This window comes from Frankliniella occidentalis, unplaced genomic scaffold (genome assembly GCF_000697945.3).
Source record: "Frankliniella occidentalis isolate FOCC.00 unplaced genomic scaffold, Focc_3.1 Scaffold68, whole genome shotgun sequence".
NCBI classification, from domain to species: Eukaryota; Metazoa; Arthropoda; class Insecta; order Thysanoptera; family Thripidae; genus Frankliniella; species Frankliniella occidentalis.
The window spans coordinates 1,144,098-1,165,094 of record NW_026267198.1 but is presented as its reverse complement, the minus strand read 5'-3'; the positions used below and the strand labels follow the sequence as shown (position 1 = coordinate 1,165,094).

Below are 20,997 nucleotides of genomic sequence, written 5' to 3'. Positions count from 1 at the left end.
TTACATTCCGGGGTGCATTCTCAAGTGTAGTTGCGAGAGCAGTAAAAGTGTGTGTTGTTTATATTTCTTACTGTTATTTCAGCATGTAGTCGTGATTATAACCAGCATTGCAGTTAAAATACATACATAACTATAGTTTCGCAACTACAGTTAGGCAAGTACAGTTTCAAATGCAGTTTTTCTGTACTCCTTTCCACCCGGGAAACTGGCTTTATGACTTTTGTTACGTTCCCATGGAGGACATTTTTTGAGCCAGTCGTGTAAAGACATCTGAGACGGGCCAAGTGTGAGAACATAGCCTCATGTGTGCAGAACTCGAGACCACCTGCGGAAATCTGTATTCGTATCCCCTTTCGGCGTACAGAGAAGTTTAAGTTCGAAATCGGGAGTTGTGGACATGCAAAATGGTTACGGATCTTACATTTTAGACCCTTACTGTTCAAATATCTTTTGAGGGGGTGACTTCAGTGTCAAAATAACATTTGTTTTCTGTTTAGTTAGTATGAAGACGCAGAGATAGCAAAAAAAATCGTTCAGGTCGGTTAAGATTTCGATGAAATAGAGCGTCGACACGAAAGTGACCCATTCGCGAAGAACTGCTCTGCTCTGCCTGGAATGTGTGCAGATTTTAATCATCGTTTCCAGCAGACAAGTCACTTACCTAATGTCAATCTAGTGATGTCTTGTTGCCTGTGTGGCCAATATATATCTTAACGTCAATTAATCTTTTCATTATGTCATGCCAATTCCTGAGCACGATGTGTTATACCATTGCTGTGGCGCGTATTCCATTGGAACATTTCCTTTTTTATTTCCAAACTTCTTGAAACTACAAGCAAAACCCTGACATTTTAACGAGGAAAAACTACCATTTAAGGGCCTGAAATGCTATGGATTTTCAGACACGATTACTTGACTTTTCCAATAGTTTTATTAATTTTACAAACAACATCTCATGACTTTTCAAGTGGTTTTATTAATTTTAATAAGCATGACATGACTTTTCAAACAATGTTCTTACTTTTCAAAACACATCTGTTATTAAATTTGAGAGCAGAATTGTTTTGTAAACTGCTTCAAAACATGTGATTGTAAAATTAAGATAGATTTTTTTTACAGTGATGGTAACAATGGGTGATGTTCCTTATGTGTGACGTTCCTTCAGTTTTGATAAATCTAAAGAGCGATGCGGATGTTAAGCGAGGGGTCCCTAAAGTAGACGAACATACTACCAGCAAAACGCATCAATAATTTGAAAATGTTGAAACTAACGTTTTCATCTGACCCCTCGCGGGTGTTGGTTATTTCATCGGGGTCCTACGTTGACTTGACTTGCAACGTCTGAGGTTACAGAAACCAAATCAAGGGTTCTGAAAAGAGAAAACAACTTAAATATACATTGACGTCAAACCTAGTGCTCTAGAAGGGACTTGCAAGAATATCACCAGAAGTCCGCTTTCTAAACCGGTTACAGCAGAACACATCCAGTGAAGGCCTGCTAGTGATAATAGTGCGAGGGCGTAGGAGTGATATCTCTTTAAGCGCCCTGGCAGTGCGACAGGTCTGTGTACATCTTTCTAGGCCCGCGACGCTGGTGAGCCTGTTACGGCTTCGCTTACAAATGTCACTGACAGCCTTTTTTTAAGTGTCCTGTTGCAACTTTTTTATATCTTTGTGTTTTCTTTGTTTCAGCGACTTTCTCTTCCTATTATTTGTAGAGTTTTACTGAACAGGTCAAGGTACGTAATATGCTGCATTTTATTGTACTTACTGCACCTACGACCAGGACCAGGGTTGGTCTCGTTAACATGGAAAGTTAACGCGTTACGTTACGTTAAATCGGCGTTAACATTACGTTAAGTCCCAAATTTGCCAAAAGGTTAAAAAAACGCGAAGAAAGAAGCTAAAACGACGCGTCCGTGCAACGATATCCCATCTGTTTCGCTCTCCCAAAAGACTAGCCTATCTGTTTCGCTGCCCCGGAAGGCTTGCTTTTCTGTATTTGACACTCTCTGCAGCGCTGTCTTCTTATCTTTGTGGGTTTGCTAATTTTGACAGTAGAATAAAAGTAAAAATTGCTGCTTGTTCCTTTATAATCAAGAAACAAATGGCAATTTTTATTTATTTTTCTACTGTAAATATTAGCAAACCCATATTGAAACGAAGACAGCGCTGCAGAGCGCACCGAAAAACAGGAGAACAGGTAGGCTAGTCTTTCGAGGCAGCGGAACAGGTAGGCTAGTCTTTCGAGCAGCGGAACAGATACGATATTGCTGCTCGAACGCGTCGAAAAATTGCCAAATACGCTGGAAATCGTGTTATCTTGCTGTATACCGCGGTTGAGGCTGAAATGAAGAAGAATGCGACCCTCCCTACCTACAAGCGGCTATCTTTTTGGGCGTTGCAGACAAAAGGCTATCTTTTTGAGCGTGGCAGACAAACTGCTTTTCCCACCTCGCGACTTTGGGTACTAATATCTCCCAGAGGTTGTGTAACACTATGAACGTTTAACCAACCAGCAGGAAATTTCTTACCCGGTAATTTTATGTCTCTTGCTTCGGGAGTTATTCAATATAAACGTGGACAACCTTAACCTCAAAGAAAAGCAGATAGCCGTTTGTCTGCCAAGCTCAAAAAGATAGCCGCTTGTGCGTCGGGAGGGTCGAATGCAGGGAACTTGAAAACGGTAGTCACATGTTAAAGCATAGCGATTTCCGTTTTCTTCTTCCCCGCATTCTTCCCCATTTCAGCTTTACCGGAATGCTTTATTCAGAACACTAGCTAGCCTCCTAGCTCAAGCGCCGTGTTGGGTTCGAACGAGGCCGTGTATAGCGCTCACGCCCTGCGCCTAGGGTAGAAAAACGGGGGAGGGGGGGGGGGCATTTGGCCCTGCATAGCGTCGTTAGCTCGTTAATTATAGTTTCTCGTTATAACGTGACCAACACTGCTAAGGACCTTTCTGAGAACAAGGAACATGCAATTCAAAATGTTTAAAAAGAATAGGCGTGTCTTGCAAGCATTGCAATGCAAAGTGCATACATTTTCAATCCTTGCAAGAAATATAATTTGATAGTATTTTACAGTTAGCGTTACCTCGGATCATTCAGCGAATTTGAAAGATCTCTTGAGGTAGATTGAAAGGAGTTTATTCTTGAGGAAACAATATGAGGGAATACGGGTAATACTCGCATTTAGTACTCCCAACAAACTCCGTTCCCCGGCAAAGTGCTACTTATTCTGGCATCAAAACTTTGTTTTTTTCTGAGCACTTTGGTGAAAAAATATTGTTTACCGTAAATTAAGCACTAGTGGATCTACATACGACTGATCGCTTAAAACTGTTTTCTTTATCCACGGCTATATAGAGGGTGGTCCACAGACCCCTTCCTTTATTTTGCTTATACTGTACCGGATGCAGGCGTGCGGACGGGTTGCATACTCGCACGGGGCCGTAAGGCGCAGCGGTGAGCGACGGTAGGCAAGCCTGCCCGCATACCTACATGTGGCACAGTATAAGCAAGAGAAAGGAAGGGGTCTGTGGACCACCCTGTAGATAACAAAGACAACAACAGCTCTTCAACTGTGTCTGCAGGTATTGAGACACCCGTTGTTCACTCCTCTCGACCCACTCACGATATTTTTTCGATTAAAAACCAAGCGGTACAAAACATTATAGAAAAAGACTTTTCTGACTCTAAGTACGGGCTACTCTGCATATGCTAACCGCAGAGCTGTTCTAGAGTTAAGTAAGTGGCAAACACTTTGTTTTGCAGTTGCAACTGCAGTACACAAAGTCAAGAACATCAAAAAAGTAATTTATCAAAGGTGGACGAACAGGGTAGAGCTCACGCTTCCATGACCATTGTCCAACGTTTGTTGAACTGTTTGTTGGTCTGCGCGGTTTTCAGACCAATGATAAGAGGAACTGGACGTTAGCCTTACTGACCGTTTGGTCTATTGTATAATGAACAGGGTGTGACTAAGCAAACGTTAACCAAACTGGACCTGAACCTTCATCCCACACAGCGTTTCACCAAACTAACCTACTAACACAACGTTACCTTCATTGAGTAAGAATTTATCGTAATTTCAAAACATTTTCTTGGTTAGTTTTCTACTACAAGACCGTCGTTTTAAACAAAAAAACAAAACACCATTTGTTACGAATTACATTGTGAAATCCAAAGCGCCAAAGCTGAAAGGTTTGATTATGTTAGCAAACAATTTCGGCAAGATATCCTGCCTTAGTTTGCAGTGATCTTGACTTAAAGAATAGACTGCTAATGTAATGTGGTGATGTGCCCACAGAATCAAACAAAAAAGTGGGGGTGACATGTGTCGTACTTATTCCAGTGTGTGTTCTTCGACGAACGTAATGGTAGTAGCTCCATCATCTTGTGATTGTTGTATCAGGTGGCTGATTTACGCCGCGCACTATTGTACTATGCAACCCGCCCGCACGGCTCCATCCGGGACTGCATACCCACCAGGCGCAGGGGACCAGCTCCAAGCGCCAACGCGTCGCTCCTGACTGATATTGCAGCCAACGCCCAGGGGCGTACAAAGGGGGTGTTCGCTGTTTCATGCGGGTGCCCGCGGGTCCGCAGGGGGTAACTCGCGGGTCCGCGGAGATGACTCGCGGGTCCACGAGGGTAGTTAGCGGTCCACGGATCCTGCCACGGGGTTAGCTCCCGTCCGGGGATCCTGCTACGGGCGCAGCTAGCTCGCCGTCTGCGAGTCCCCGCGGACCCGCGAGTTACCTCGCAGACTTGCGGATTACCCCCGCGGACTCGCGGGAACGGGCGTGAAACCGCGAACAACCACTTTTGTAACGCCCCTGGGTGTTGGCTGCAACATCAGTGGTGGAACGACGCGTTGGCGCTTGGAGTCGGTCCCCTGCGCCTGATGGGTATGCAGTCCCGGATGGAGCCGTCCTGGAGGGTTGCATAGTACCAAAGTGCGCGGCGTGAATCAGTCACCTGGTATACAGCGCCTCTAAAAGGGCCGGCTCTTGCGAGCTGAACGAATTTTGCTCGCAGGCGAATGAGCCCGCAAGAAGAGCCCGCAAGGTTTTTCGATTCTAAATTTTTCATATTATTTTCAATAAAATTGACTTGTTGCCTTGACACACCGGAAGAATGGCATACTTTCGAAGGATCTGTCAAGGCAAAAAATCAATTTATTGGAAATAATATGAAAATTTTAGAATTGAAAACCCTTGCGGGCTCTTGTGGACTCATTGGCCTGCGAGCAAAATGCGTTCAGCCCGCAAGAGCCGGCCCTTTTGGAGGCACTGGTATATTGGCGCTGTCCACGCCAACTCGACAACAAGTGACCTATTGGGAATTGCGATTGTTCTACGGTAATCGATGCTACTTCAGGTCCCACACATGGCCCTGAAGGAATTTTGTTGATTCTCAACTGGGGTGGGGTGGGGGGCGGATTAAAGTTCTAGCCCCCACCCCCCCTCTAAATCACTATTTCCACCCGTGCGCCGGACTGGGCGAGGGCAGAGCAATCAAATCTTGCCAGTAGGTAGCACTACAAAAGGTCCTCCGAGAACGGATGGGTTCAAACAAAAGTATTTGCCGCTTTCAGAATAAATTAGACATTTCGAAACCAACACGTTGTATTTTGCGGGCCCCTAGAGATCCCTTGAATATTATTTCTGGGATTAGTAAATTTGGGAGGATACTAAATGGGCCCGAAGTGCCGACGAAATCAAAATATAGGTTTTCGATATAATTGAGTTGACGTGTTGTTTTCGGAATTCCTAATCTATTCTGAAAGTAGCAAATAGTTTTGTTTGCTGCCCTGCGTTCTCGAAGGGTCTTATATAGTGTCAAGCACTGGCAAAATTTGATTGATCTGCACACGCGCAATCCGGTGCACGGGTGGAAATAGTAATTTGAAGGGGGTGGGGGCTGGTACTTTGATCCGTCCCCCAGTCCACTCCAGTAGAGATATCGACAAAATTCCTTCGGGTCATGCATAGGACCTGAGGGAGCATCGATTAGCGTAGAAAAATTGAAATTCCCAAGGGGTGACTATTTACTTGTCGAGTTGGCGTGGACAGCGCATATTACACCCCTATGTGAAGTGCGTACCCCTGGTTAATAGCGTTTCTACTCTATGAATAGGTTAGAAAACAATCTCCCATTATCAACTTCAACTGACGAGCAACGGGAAGGGGTTGAGAATGAAACTATTTCTGGCAGCAGTAATGAGTGCTGCAGTGATGTGCGGTAAGTGACTGTTTAAAATCTTGTACATAAGTACACTCAGAAAATGGTGTCCTTGAAACAATGCGAAATGCGTTGCTTCAACGCTAATTTAACGTTGAAAAAATACCAGGAAAATTGTCTTTAACTTCGGGATAATTGCGTTAAAGTAAATTAAAGTTATCCTTAGATTGCGACTATTGTCTTGAAAACAATGGAAATGCCTTAGATCAAGTTGTAAAATGTCCCTGTACGTTTTTAAAAGTATTTTCCTTGGTTTAAGGATACCATTTCCTGTGTAACGAAAAAGAGCAGTGCATCTAGAAAACGTATTCTTGAGGTAAGAGTAACATACTAATAATTAGTATGTTGGCGATGTTTAATACGAACCAAGTATGTCATACTATTATTTAGGAATCCTTTTGAAATCCACTAATGCATGAAATGAGAATAATACATACGAAGTTTAGAATGTTTGATAAGAATGTGACATACCAATCTTTACTATGTTAGTCCTCTAATCTAAGAAAAAAGAATGCCGACTGGGCCATATGGGTAACTCCACCAAAAAGGCACGGGTCGGTGTTCGCGAAAAAGTTTCGCGTTTATCTCAAATATATTGTTTGTCAAGCTTCGCCGAGGTGGTTTTCGCGCTTCAGATGATTACTTATGCCCTATTTTAACTATTTTAATCAACAACAGCTACGAAGCATTAGTATTTCATCAATAATTCGCTATAATCTCACGTTGTCCCCCTTCGTCACACCCTAACCTAATTTCAGCGTTTTCTTCAATACCAAATGATGCCAAGGGCATTTTACTGTTCGAGATGTTTACTTTCGTGTCATTTTCACTATTTCAATCAACAACAGCCCCTCACTATTAGTATTTTGGCCAAAATATGTCTCAAATAGTCCCCTTTTCACGCCGAACGCCCAGGACAGCGTGACAAAGGGGACAATATTTGACATTTTTGGCCGAAATTATGGTGTGTAGCTGTTGTTGATGAAAATAGTGAAAATGACACGAAAATAAACATCTCGAACAGTAAAATGCCCTTGGCATCATTTGGTATTGAAGAAAACGCTGAAATTAGGTTAGGGTGTGACGAAGGGGGACAACGTGAGATTATAGCGAATTATTGATTAAATACTAATGCCCCGTAGCTGTTGTTGATTAAAATAGTTAAAATAGAGCACAAGTAATCATCTGAAGCGCGAAAACCACCTCGGCGAAGCTTGATAAACAATGTATTTGAGATCAACGAGAAACTTTTTTGCGGACACCGACCCGTGCCATTTTGGTAGAATTACCCATATCACCATAGGCCATTTTGTACCACGAACTTTTGGTCCATAAATCGAGTTTTTTGAAGATTCCCTGCACAAAGCTATTGCAGATGGAACTTTAGGGCTTATATGTATTCAATGATTAGTAAGGTATTCAAATTAATTTTCCGGCATTGAGAACAACAACAACAAATATGTCTTAGCCACCCTCACACGCTAAAAGCACTAACTCTTTAAGAGTTTTCATTAGCTTCCTATCCGAAAATGAGGACTGAATAAGGACAAACCTCTTGTTTGATTTTAATATCCATGACGGGTTCTTAGGTAAGTGTGTAACAGAACATTTTAACCTAAGAGTTGGCGATTTACCTCAAGCCAGTTTGCGCATAGAACTTTTCAAAGATAAGCTTGCTTTAGAATACTTACAAATTTTCTGAGCTTTAGGTAGCTCCTGAAACTCAGGGAAAGCTTGAGGTCTTTTTAAACGAACCAGTTTCTACCACACCTGTTGCATCTCAATTCCACATTATCTCAGTACCGCCAACAATAAGTACTGTGCGACGTCTTACGTCACGTCTTACGTCACGTCTTACGTCACGTCTTACGTCACGTCTTACGTCACGTCTTACGTACGTCTTACGTTACGTCTTACGTTACGTCTCGGTGTACGCTGTCTACGCCATTTCCGTACTATTTTTGCCGCAAATCTTAATAATCCCAACTTCAAAATCACTAACTTCAATTTGTGTATTCCAATTAAATTCCTAAACAGCGGGTTGTTTTTCAGTTAACCCGAAGTACCGCCAACAATAGACACTGTGCTCGAGGCCACTCCCGCCACTTTGTTGACAGTGCACCCAAACCAAAAATAGAGAGCTAAATAAAGTAAATTTCTAGAATGTTTATACAGCCACCAAGTTTTCTGGTGGTCAATCGAACTTTCTACGGAGCACACATTCGTGCTACCACACCGACACCATTGTTTAAATTCAGGTACCAGGTGGTCAGTGCCTCGGTCCCCTCGGTCAGAGCGAACACCTCTATGTTCAGTGTTGCGGGTTTGCACACCATTTCATGCCGCAGGGGCAAAGACGCAATATGGGCTGACAGCATAGGCCAAGCACACCCCGCACAACTAAAAATGTTTACTTCTTTATTTACATTAGGAAATATAATTTAGTTTTCTTTATCATGGGTTCGTTTCGCAGTTTACACGAAGTGTTAACGTTTTTTTGTGAATGTTTAAAAAAAACAAAAACAAATACGGCCTGTCCATTATGTTCAGAAAGAAAGGCTTGCATGACATCCTATTTTTACCATAGTGTCCCCTTGAAGTATGGAAACACATTATTCCTTGTTTTTTTTTTAATGTTTCCTTGTTAGCATATTTCCTCCTCAGTATTTTCAAATTAATGGCCATTTCATTAATGAGGAAATATCTTACCCGACCGAGAGTTGAACCTCGGACTTCTGTGCTGCCATCCAATCACGTTTGCCACTCGACCACCGAGACGTGATGGGAAGGTCACTCCAGCATTTTCAGGTCATTCCAGCCGAGCGCTGGGTCGTTCCCAGCTTTGGTTAGGGCTCGGGTTAGGGGTTTAACATTCTAAAGATTTGAATGTTAGGTTAGATTGACGCATTCGTATGTTAATCCGCCAAACATTGGTATGCTTACAAAAACCTTGTTTTGCATTTAACTCAAATTTTGACATGACATTAAAATTAAATTTTACTCTGTATGCTCTATAATACAATAGGGCCTTTAGGAAGCATGCAAGTTTTCTTTTGTTTTGTGTTGTTTGAAAAAGTGAACCATGTACCAGAAATAATTGGTTTAGTATCAACGCGCGCAGGGTCCTCACCAACTCTCCTTACTTGGGTACGGCAACGTTTTTCACCTATGATTATAGTGTTTCCTACGCGCTGCTTCATTTTCGTACCGATGATTAAGTGGGTCACTGCACTGATCCATTTTTCCTTACTGCGGAAAAGAACATTCATGGAAAAATCTTTTTCTATTTTATAATCCGCGGTATTAAATGTCTAATAAGCTGATGACCTGGGTCCAGTAGGTATTCTTTTTTTCTTAGATTAGGGGACTAACACGAAAGATTAGTATGTCACATACTAACCAAACATACTAAACTTTAGTATGTAACATCGCATTCTAATTCCATGCAATGGTGGATTACATACTAAAGAATAGTACCCATACTCGGTTCTTACTGTAGTAAGCAATCCTCCTAAATAACATTATAGTATTATTCTGAAATCAAAAATATCGTTTTCTGGGTGAAGCGAGCAAGTCACGTAACCCGTGCGGTTCGTTCACTCTGAGGCTCTTTACCGTGAAATGGTTCGACCAATAAAATACTGGTCAACCTCTTGTGCCTTTTTTAGGCAGTGTATGGCGAATTCCATAGGGGAGGGTGGTCCGTTTTTTACTCGTTCTTTACCAACCCACTTTCTCTTCTCGTTGGTAGGAAGAACAAGTATTGTTCTCAGTGCTGTGTAACCCTTTTCCTGCTCCTGTTTTCATCTCAGAACATACAACACCTACAGACATGACAATAGTACCACTGTAGAGCAGGGAGGCTGGTCTCAATTAAAGCAATGAAACTTTTTTCAGGTTTAATAGTATAATTTTGAGCACTCTTAACAAATTTTGCGTGTTTTCATTCTAAGTCCCAGACCAGAGCTTATTTTGAGAGTGTTGAAAAACGTAGTGCTAAGCAACGAAAATAGATCATGCATGCATCTATGAACTTATGAGATGTTAATGAAACTGTTTTATTAAGGGGGGTTTAAAGTTTTAAAATTGTTTTTTTGCTTATAAATGGATGTATGTAGTTTTTGGCCCCCTATAGATGGCCATGGTCAAACTGGGTGGAACTTTCATTTCCTATTAGACACTGAACGAAGAAACAACAATAGATTGTAGGTATGGAGGTATCTTTTTGGTCCCAGACACTGGAGCGCACAGAAAAGTTTATTGTTTTACTTAAAAGTTAGCGCGCATGATTTCTCCAGCAATATTGGGTTTAAAATTCTCTCATAAGGTTTTTCTGAATCAGAATCAAAAGGACTACAAATTGACACGGGGGTTGTGATATCCTATGTAAAACAAAGATTTTCTACCTCATTTTTTGAGAAAAAAAGTTCATGAATTTTTCTTTGGAAAATTAGAGGTGATATGGTTTTTAAAAATCTTTGTTTCACATTGAATATCAAAACCCCCTTGTCAATTGTAGTCCTTTTGATGCTGATTCAGGAAAACCTTATGGGAGAATTTTAAACCCAATATTTCTGGAGAAATCATGCGCGCAAACTTTTAAATAAAACAATAAACTTTTCTCTGCGCTTCAGTGGGACTAAAAAGATACATCCATACCTACAATCTATTGTTGTTTCTTAGTTCAGTGTCTAATAGGAAATGAAAGTTCCAATTAGTTTGACCATGGCCATCTATAGGGGGCCAAAAACTACACATATCCATTTCTAAGCAAAAAAATCTATTTAAAAACTTTAAACCCCCCTTAAACTCTAAATGTAAAAGGACAATTTTGTCCATAGAGATGGAACCGATTCGTACACATCCAGAAAGGATGCAATTTTGTTCCTAAATCTAGACAAATTATGTTTTGAGTCGCTACCGAAGCATTTTAATGAGTTTACTTAATAGATCCTCCCAAAAACTTGCAAGTCCCGTGACGGTGGAAGAGTACTTGAGGTTATGCACCATCCGTGCTCCCAACTGTGGACGGACATGATGACTACTTCACAGTGAGCGCGCGGGCGTTGCTCCCGATGCTTCATGTGACGAGCTAGACATTATTTTCCTTCGCCAAATTTAGTTTGGTCCTTCCTTTATCTCTGAAAATTGGCCGCAACACTTTTTTATAGGTATAGACTGAGCAAAACCATAACCCGCAGAGGTCTGCTTTTGGACCAATGTGCCCCGGGCAGGGGCACATTGTGGGCCCCGGGCAGGGGCACATTGGGCCGAGCTAAAAAATAAAATTGCTGAAAAGAACCTCCGCTTCATCCCGAACACCATTAGGGTGTCGAAGTGCTATTCTACGAAGAAAATGCCCAGAGGAGACAAGATATCGAAAAATAAAATTAGTCAGTTGCAAGACGGTTCAAACTGCCCGGAGGGTAGCAAATTCAATTGAATGGCTCTAAAAGATAACTGGTTTGTTTTCACCAATTGGACACTGCGTGCAATCTGCAGCTAAAATAGTAGGCTTCATCATAAAACTTGGTTTGCAACCGAAAATGCGTGTTTTGTACCTAGTTGTGGGGTCAACATTTTTACTTTTACCTTATTTTGAGGTTAAAAAATATTTATCCCTCGCCATTTCGATGGTTCACTGCAAACTTTGACAAACCTTTCGGAAAATCTGTCAGGGTGGTAATGGCTTCTTGCATAGTTTGAGTCACTGCGATTGCTCTATCCTCGTAAAACTTGATGGCGGACCAATGTGCCCCATGGTCCAATGTGCCTCACAATCCCCTACTCGGCAGACCGAAAATGTAAGCTGTTTGATCATGAGCAAAGAGCGCGGGCAACTGGATTGCACGTATCTCTCCGGGCCGTTGGCACCGCATTGTCCATTGTTTCATGATAATCTCCTGGCACAAGTTGAAACGGACGAAGTTTCGGTCAAACGACGAGGGAAATTCTATTTGTTTGTGTTGTTTTCTGGATGCGTTTCGCTGCTCTGATTGTACCGGGCAGATATTCGTCAATACTTCATTCAATAATGCAAGTTCTGTTGCCATTCGGAATGATGTCCTATCCATCATCCTCGTATTAACCGTGAAATCCAAACGTTTTTTGGTCTGTTTGCATTAGCTCGAAAAGGAGGCTTCTTTTTGATCGAGGCCTTGGTAACGCGTATTTTGTGGTTGTTTGAGCAACAACTCAGCACAAGAGTAAAATTTCATGAAGATGTATATTTTAAATGCAGGTGGCTGTAGCGGAAATAGCCTAGGGCACTTGCCAAAGAGGGTGATTCTCAGAATACGGGCCGTTTAGATTCCGCGGCCCTTCACAACTATGTGATATGGTTTGAAAAGGTTTTTATACCATCTAGATACTCGAAAGCACTAATACTATCTGGTGCAACACGAAAAACCTAAGAATACTGCAACAGTAGGTGACTAGAGCAGTTTAAATGGTCAAAATGTGAACTCCAGTACGTTCCTAATGTCTGAGTTCATGCGGACTTTGCCAAATTCCGGACAATTTTAAGGGAATAGTCGTCTAAGGCACATTGCATTTCTGGAGTGACATATCCAGGGAACGCAAGGAATGAATTTCGATGTGGAAATATTTTTCTTTATTTCGTCAGGAGACGACCGAAGTCGTTCTCACTAACTTTTTCAAAAAGTAACGGAGTTCACAATGTTTGCACTGACGTCAAACTGGGCAGGAGGTAGAATAACAATTCTACGCCCACAGTACTACTCTGTAGGGACTATTAATGTTCCCCGAAGCAAGCGGCAGAGCTCCTACTTCGTCATCGTCAAAAACAGTCTTCAAATTCGAAAGTTGGCTGGTACGCTTTTGCAGTGTGAATACCGTGTCGCCTCCACACAGCCACGATTGTGTCATATCAAATCCCCCTTTCGATGAAAAGGAAGGTTTTGATGTGCTGCTTCTTTTGTGGCTAAGCGGATCCTTGCATCTGCAACCCCGGATTAGTAATGCTTCAATTAGTACCTTCTGACTTGTGAACTCCGTATCCCCTTTTGTAGGTCTGACCTTTGTTTAATAACTTTTAGTTACAGGTAACGCGTTGTAATGACCTAATGAGAAAATATGTAGTTAGGGGTTAATTTAGAACTGTACATTATGAGGTTGGGCATCTGTGGAGCAGTGTCGGGGCGAAAAACAAGTTATTTATTGCACTGTTGGGGATGACTGAATGTAAAATATGAGTACGACACACTAGTGGAGCAAACAAAAGACTAATTAAAAGGGGCTGGAGGCAATATTTGAGTTTTACCATTGATTGAACGTGACCACAATATGGTCTTTTAACGTTGTACTAGAAGTACGTGATTTGAACTATCGCCACTTTACACGTATCTTATTTGAAGGCAAATAAAACCATTGCGACCCAAAAACCTAGCAAATTCGACAAAAAAAATAAAAATTTTAGGAACTCCCAAATGGCCCGTATTCTGAGAATCACCCAAGAGAGAATCAGTCTGGAACACACTCGAGGAGGGCGAGGAGGATGCTGCGGCAGCAAACAGCTCCAGCAACGCAACTTCTGAATTCAGGGAGATTAATTTCATCCTCTTCTCGTACGTATCTCATTATTTTTCTTTCTCACTTCTTAATTCGCAAGGAAATGAAAACATTTGTGTTGTTCTGACAGTTCGGACGGCAACAGCTCGATTGGTGTTGATAACGCACCCGCCCTCCTCGATGACGCCACGTTCAACAGATCACTCCGAACTGTTTTCTTCATACACGGCTACATGGATAGCAAAGACAGTGACAGCTCCAAAACTGTGTCTTCAGGTATAGAAAAAACAACATTGTCTCTTAACCCACTCACGTGATATTTTTCTGATTAAAAATTAAGCGGTACGAAACATCTGACAGAAGGTAGATGTACGCCAGACCACGTCTCGCGAAACAGGCTTCGCGATATCTCACGCGAAACACTGTTACGCTGCAACGCGCCTGGCATACATGGTACCTGGGCCTGCGGCGCTGACACCCGAGTCGGCCAAAAGGCAGAGTCGTAAATAGGCCTTTGGCCCCAAGGGTCACAAATTCCCCCCCCCCCCCACTCCCGTGTTTAATTTTGCCGAGACCGAGGGCCATTTTCGTGTGGAAAACTTCCTCTGGCGCCTAAACGGAAGATAGAGCCAAACCCCCTTTTGGTCCTACTTTTACGAGTTACCTCTCAGGAAGATATAAAAAATATTTTTCAAAAGAAATCTTTTCGGCGTTTTGTTTTTGAAATTTTCGATAGTTCAATTATTGAGCTAGAGGGTTCAAAATCAATACAGTTCTTGCTTTTTATGACACAAGCTGCAAGAAAAATTTCACGTACGATGGAGCGGGGTACCATGACCACCTTATTTTGTTTTAGTCCTTCCCCCTCCTCTATAGTGTTTAGGGCAGCTGGATTATATGCTCAGGTCTCTTAAATACAACCTGCTTAAGAAATCATACCTCTCAATCAAACAATTTCTGGGCTGGGGATAAAATATTGGAACCCTGCATTATGTGCATGGTACCCCACCCATGGGGTTCCATGATCATTAGGTGGGGTACGATGATTTTGCATATTTATGTCCTAGAAAGACACCCAAAAACCTTATTATGTTCAAATCTTATTCGCCGAGACGATCGGAGGCAAAATGCCACAGTTATTGTCATTCAAAGTGACACGAAGTCGTTTTTGCGAGGGGGAAATCACGCCAGATCAAAGTGTACGAGTTAGTACACGTTAGTACACCCTATTTTTTGCGTAGTTTTGCATCATTTATGCAAAATAATGTTATTACGGCACTGTTACGCTTGATGTCTACCATTTACGCGTTATTACGCTGTTAGTACGTCTTTAGTACAGGCCGGGGGGAACGAGTTAGGGGCCGTACCCAAACCACGTGACGGATTTTTGGCAGGTTTTGCCCCCGGTTTCCGGTCATTTTTCCCAATAATATGTGCCCAAAACTTATTTTCCCAAACAAGGCTTTAAGCGATGTAAAAATAGTATATACCTGTCAGGAATTTCTCGCAATTCCGATAGTGATAAGGGATTGCTGGACTGCTCACGCGCCCGCTCCCTCCGCATACTCTTCTTTAAGGCGGTAGGAGCGAGTTTGGGTTTTTTTCAGAAATCGGTAGTGTATGATACGCTTATACACTACCTCGAACCGTTTTGCTCTCCGACGCTTAGTTTTGGCGTCGCGACGCCTCAAAGTTCGAATTTTCGCCGACTTTGTGACATAAGTTTGGCGAAACTATAAACCGCACAGCCACGAAACTTCGTGGGATGGTAGTCGGGTACTAGGACTAGTGCCCATCATATTTTTCAAGGTGCAAAATGTGACAGGGTTTGATCTGGAACGCCTGGAAAGTCGGTCAATATCAGACGCTTGTTAGAGCCACATCTGTGGACGCATCGAAAAGAAATTTATGATGGGCACTAGATTGGACTTTACTCTTTCTGACTGTATAAGCAGGAAAAATATGATATTTGTGGTTTTCCTAAACTTATGTCACAAGTGAACCTCTGTTTCGAACCGCCTGAGACCTTTAGAGAGAGACAAGCTCAGCGGGCTGCAGCCGTCCTCGTCGCGCAGAGAGGGGAGCGGGAGGGGTGTGGGGGGCACCGAAAAAAAAGGAGGCGGGTGGGATGGGGCCTGTTCGGCCGCCTCCACCGGCCGCTGGCCTACCCTCACAGCAGGGGGGTGCCGTGACTAATTAACGCACTTCTAAAACGGGTTCAACTATTTGAAATAGAGGTTGTACAAAACTGACATTGGCACCATTGGATCGGCAAGGAAAATGTCAACTAGAATACCAAAAATCATAGCTCTAGGGCAATTTTTAGTCAAATGACATGAACTAAAACTTGTAACCATTTCGGTCAAAATTGTCGCAGAGACTTCATTTTTTTTCCACAAAAACCGCAGTCGGCGCAAAACTTCTCAAATTTTCTCGGTAGGAGCACTATTTGCGCCACACAACGGCATATCCTCTTTCAGTCAGAGCACTGTTTCGCTGGCCTGTTGTCATATAATAGTGTCTTTGGAAACAGAGGGTGGGGAGGGGAGGGGGCCTCTGGGGTCGCGGTGCTCGGCTCGCACAGGGGGCCATGTGGTGACCGGAACGAAACGGGCTCACTGGAGCAATGGCGAGCCGCCATAAGTCCTTTTCCAAGCTTGCGAGCCTTCTAGCATGCACGGCATCAATTTCTTGAGAATCTGGCAGAGTCCAAAAGTCCAAGAATGAAAATTCTACGATAATTCTAACGGATTTTATAGTTGTACTTTTCGGGACTTGGTCGCCGGAGAGGCGAAGGCAGAGCTGGCCCGGAGCTCGAAGGAGGCTGGACGCGTCGAGGCAGACCCCGGCGGCCGGGGTCCTCGCCATCTGGATTTGTCACGCGTCCCGGCCGGTGCAGTCCCGCCTCCCCCGCACCCGCCCGCACCCCGCAGGGCCTGCCGGGCCTGCCGGGCCTGCCCGACCGTTCGGACGCCACCAAAACATTTAATACGCAGCCATTCCCAGACTGGCCGTGCGCTCCTTCTCTGGGTAGGGCCCCTTAATACGCAAGTGATTCCCCCCCCCCCTTCCCGCGTTTTTGGCAGTTATTGTCACTTTGAACGTCAATAATTCTGGCATTTTGCCTCTGATCGTCTCGGCGAAAAGGACACTTTCGTTCCCTTTTTGACGATAGCTGAATCCAAATCACTAACCAGATTTTGATCTGAACATAATTAGGTTTTGAAGTTTGCGGCTGTGAGCTCACTCGTTTCCAAAGCGCAGTCTAGAAAAGAGCCGCTACCAACACGATTCTCAGGCGCGGAGCTGGGAACAGAGATTGTTTTTCATTCGCGGCCAGGGACAGAGCCGCTTCCCACACGAGAAATGACATCGTCTATAAATTAAAGATAGGAACAATTGATTTTATTTTAAATTTATTCCAATGGGTTAAATCTATTCTAACAAGTTTAATTTGGTAAGGTATGCAACAATCTTATGGAGGGGTTGGTCATGTAAAGTATTAAGTTGGAGAATCTTTTAAAAAAAAAATTAAATTGCCACTCTTCTTTAAAATGAGAGAAAATTATATAAAAAAAAAGTTCATGATCATGGTAATCCGAAAACAACTGCTCATCTTGCCCCAAAAGGCAACTTTTTGGTCTAGAGAGACCTGAGTTAACCTCAGGTGTTCTGAAAAATCGCGTCTAAGTCCAGTCGTTTCTCATAGTAAGAAGGTTAGAGAAGGCAGGGAAAACGTCGCTTGTACTGTCGGACTCAGCATGCGGCTCTAAAAAAATATCCTGAATATTTTTATGCTCGATTTACCTAATTTGCTCCCTTTAAATTTATGAACCTCTCCCTTCCTCGTCTTACGCGCCGTGCGCCTTCGCGCTCTCGATAAAGACACCCGCTGGCACACCCCCTATCAACGTCTTATTGGTTGGTGACATCATTGGCGCGTACATTCATAATGCTCATCGTGTCCCACGTTCATGGTGCCCCGCTGTCCCTAGATAGAACCGTTCTCGAGTTACCGTGATTACAGACAGATATACGCGAAACTTTTTGATCATTCCTGGAGTAATATGCTTCGCTAATCGATCAGCCAAACAAATAATACTTTTCCTACTTGTGAAGATTGCGACTGGGCACCCATACGGGTACCGGCATACCGTATCCCCTAGTAAACTATTGGCCATTCCAATTTCAAGATAAAAATTTTCGATAGTGGAGGTCTCAATCTCAAATAAAAGCATGCGTAGAAATGACGCTGTCTTGAGCATCACCTTGGCGATCGGGGGTAAGTGGCCGCCACGTCTGACACGCCAAGGGTTCATGAGCGTTCATAGCAATGAGGAACACACGTCGTAACGTGGAGGCCCATGGCTTGCAGACATTATCACCGGGCACAGTCGCCTCTTTCCATTTCCCAGAGTTATTAAGGTCATGATCACACGTCTGCTTCAAATATGGCGGACCAGATACTCGGTACGCGTTTTAAATCTAACCGAAAACTTGCTCCAGCCTTCCTACGTCAAGGATCTTTCAACGTTATCGTCGTCGATTGGAGCGCATACTCTGGCTTTCCGTACCTCTCGGCGCTCAGCAACCTGCCTGGTGTGAGTCGTGTTTTCTTTCTCCTCAAACAGTCATCTCATTACATGTTCGTGAGCTCTATCGCTTCCCCCTATAGGCCAGTCGTGCTGTAGCGGACGCACTCAACCGCATGGTGCAAACTGGGCTTCCGGCAGAGAGTATCTGGCTAACCGGTCATTCCCTTGGCGCACAACTGATTGGGGTAGCATCTGATACCATCACCTTCCAAATCCATCAAATAACAGGTAAGATATAATAAAAATCAAGGCAAGTGTGCCGCCTAAAAGAAAAGGAAGATGAGTGGAGTGGTACTCCTCTAGTGCCCGGATCTGAAACGAAGAAGAAGCAAACCACGTTTTATTATTCGTCTCCCTGTTCCGGACTCTAGCGGAGTACCCAAGTACTTCTTCCGACGTGTATGTCGTACTTCGCACAGAATGTTAAACTCTGGTAGAAACAGTCTTTAGGGGGCTGTCTGAAAAATGTCGACAACGCGTGTTCAACGTGCAGGCATGGACCCTGCCGGGCCTGGATTCGAGACCCCTGGCGTTGCCAGACTGACGCGGGACGCAGCTGAGCTGGTGGAGATCGTACACACCGACGCTGGCGTTTTTGGCTTCAACGCGCCATGCGGCGACGTTGACATCTGGCCTAACGGTGGCACAGCTGTGCAGCCCGGCTGCTTCCTCGAGCTCGAGATCGGCTGCAGCCACCTTCGCTCTTGGATGTACTTCGCCGAGGCTGTCAATCATGCGGATGCCTTTCCCGCCGTACGTTGTGCGTCGTGGGACGACTTTCGCCGCGGAGCGTGCCCTGCCAATGGCGGTGATGTGGTGTACATGGCGCACAGTCATCCCGGACAGTAAGTTCAGCTATGGAGTTAAATAATAATGATAATAGGGTATTCCGCAAAGACGGAACCTAAACGGGAATATGAAGTAATGTAAGAGCCCAGCCCAACTGTCGCTCTTGTATTCTTCCTATTTCTGAGGCCACGGAGTTCGTGGCGTCTCCGTTCCGTATAAGCATGCGAGAAGGGCGCCCTGGAGAAGAAGCTTAACCCCGGCCGGAGCGTGCGCCGCGGGACGGGGGACCAGCATGTGAGCGCCAATAAAGAGCTACGGCCTTTTGTAAACGTGCGCCAGAATGGCGAAGGACTGACGCGTCGGCTCATGTAACTGTCATACCTGTAAGTTCAAAAGTGAGGGCGCATGGGCCCGCCTAAGGGCGCGCGCGGCCCGTGCCGGGGGCTCCGGCCTGGCTGATGGCTGGCCGGCGGAGCGGCGCGCGGGCCGGGCGGGCTGCGCAGACCGGTGGAGGGGGAGCGCAGCGGTCGACTGCGCATCGCCCGCCCGGCCCAGCAGCGCTCGGCCGGCCAGTCATCAGCCAGGCAGATTGGCCGGAGCCCCCGGCACAGGCCGCGCGCGCTCTAGGCGGGCCCCTTACTTTTGAACTTACAGGTATGACAGTTACATGAGCCGACGCGTCAGACCTTCGCCATTCTGACGCACGTTTACAAAAGGCCGTACGTCTTCATTTGCGCTCACAGGCTGGTCCCCCGTCCCGCGGCGCACGCTCCGGCCGGGGTTAAGCTTCTTCTCCAGGGCGCCCTTCTCTCATGGTATAAGCCCGTCGTTCCAGAGAGCTCCGTACAGACACGTAGCTAAGCGGGTCACCGTACAACATCGTAAGTGCTTGCAAGTCACTTTTCAGATGTAGCGATTCAAAGTTAAGGATTTATATTGCGCGTTATGGGCGACTCGAGTTTTAGACCAGAATAACTGTTAAACTAATTTACATATCGTAATGCGGTTTTCGTTGATCGATGGTTTGTTTTCTCTATCCGACACATTTCTTTACTCGAAATGGTCAAAAACCATAATGACGACGCCGCTGGACGGTGACCTGCTGAACTCCATGAGTATAGGTTGGAGTTGTCGAACAGTTACGCCACTGTCACTGAGATTTAATGTGCGTACAGGAGGGCATAAAGTTAAACCCACGTAAGCACTCACATAAGTGCCAAGTGCCCGCTAAAATTCTGCGCACTTTTTAGCCTGCCCTACTGCTTTAAAAAAAGCATTAACGCGGGATAATGCAACCACCGCTCTACTGTCGGTCCGTCGTCCGTGTAAGACGAAGGAGACGAGCTAGAGGTCTACAAATGGTGCGTGCAAATCCTGGAACAACCACTAACGCGGTAAAAGCGGATAACAAAGAAATAAGAGATGGTCAAAGATGTAGATTTTTTAAATATTTTTTTCATGGTCGCATAAAGGGTGCCTTGTGAAAGAAGAACCGTTACGACTAAAATTTTCTCTGTTTGACTCTATCTTGCACCGTTTGGGCGATGAAGTGTGTTTTTTTTCGACGAGAATACGGTGAATATGACCACGCTGCACATAAAGACGTACAAAGAGGCGTCAAATCGTAAAATGATACCATCACCTGCTTGTCGGCTTGTCGACACTTACCAAAACGTTTATGAAGGGGGCAGACCAGTGAAACCATGGAGTAGAAGGGGATGGAGAGGCAACGACGAGCGGGCCAGGGCCTGCGCGGCCAAATGTGCGGCTCATTTTCTCCAAAACGATTCCACCTATTTAAAATCCGAAAGCAGCATCTGATAGGGGAAGGTTGATTG

The 20,997-nt window shown here is 44.4% G+C and overlaps 1 protein-coding gene across 3 annotated transcripts in view; it reads left to right on the top strand.

The window, feature by feature from the left end:
* Positions 1-1,526: 1,526 nt before the first annotated feature.
* LOC113216461 (pancreatic triacylglycerol lipase-like) overlaps positions 1,527-20,997 on the top strand; it is a 32,565-nt gene continuing 13,094 nt past the window's right edge. Inside the window, exons 1-9 of one of the 3 annotated variants that reach the window (XM_052268378.1) lie at positions 1,527-1,594; positions 1,693-1,739; positions 6,141-6,245; positions 12,487-12,526; positions 13,724-13,831; positions 13,906-14,051; positions 18,282-18,376; positions 18,451-18,598; positions 18,864-19,215. In XM_052268378.1, the coding sequence (XP_052124338.1) occupies positions 6,200-6,245; positions 12,487-12,526; positions 13,724-13,831; positions 13,906-14,051; positions 18,282-18,376; positions 18,451-18,598; positions 18,864-19,215 (935 nt within the window). In that variant the 5' untranslated portion in view covers positions 1,527-1,594; positions 1,693-1,739; positions 6,141-6,199. The other 2 variants (XM_052268377.1, XM_026436207.2) reach the window with 2 other exon arrangements.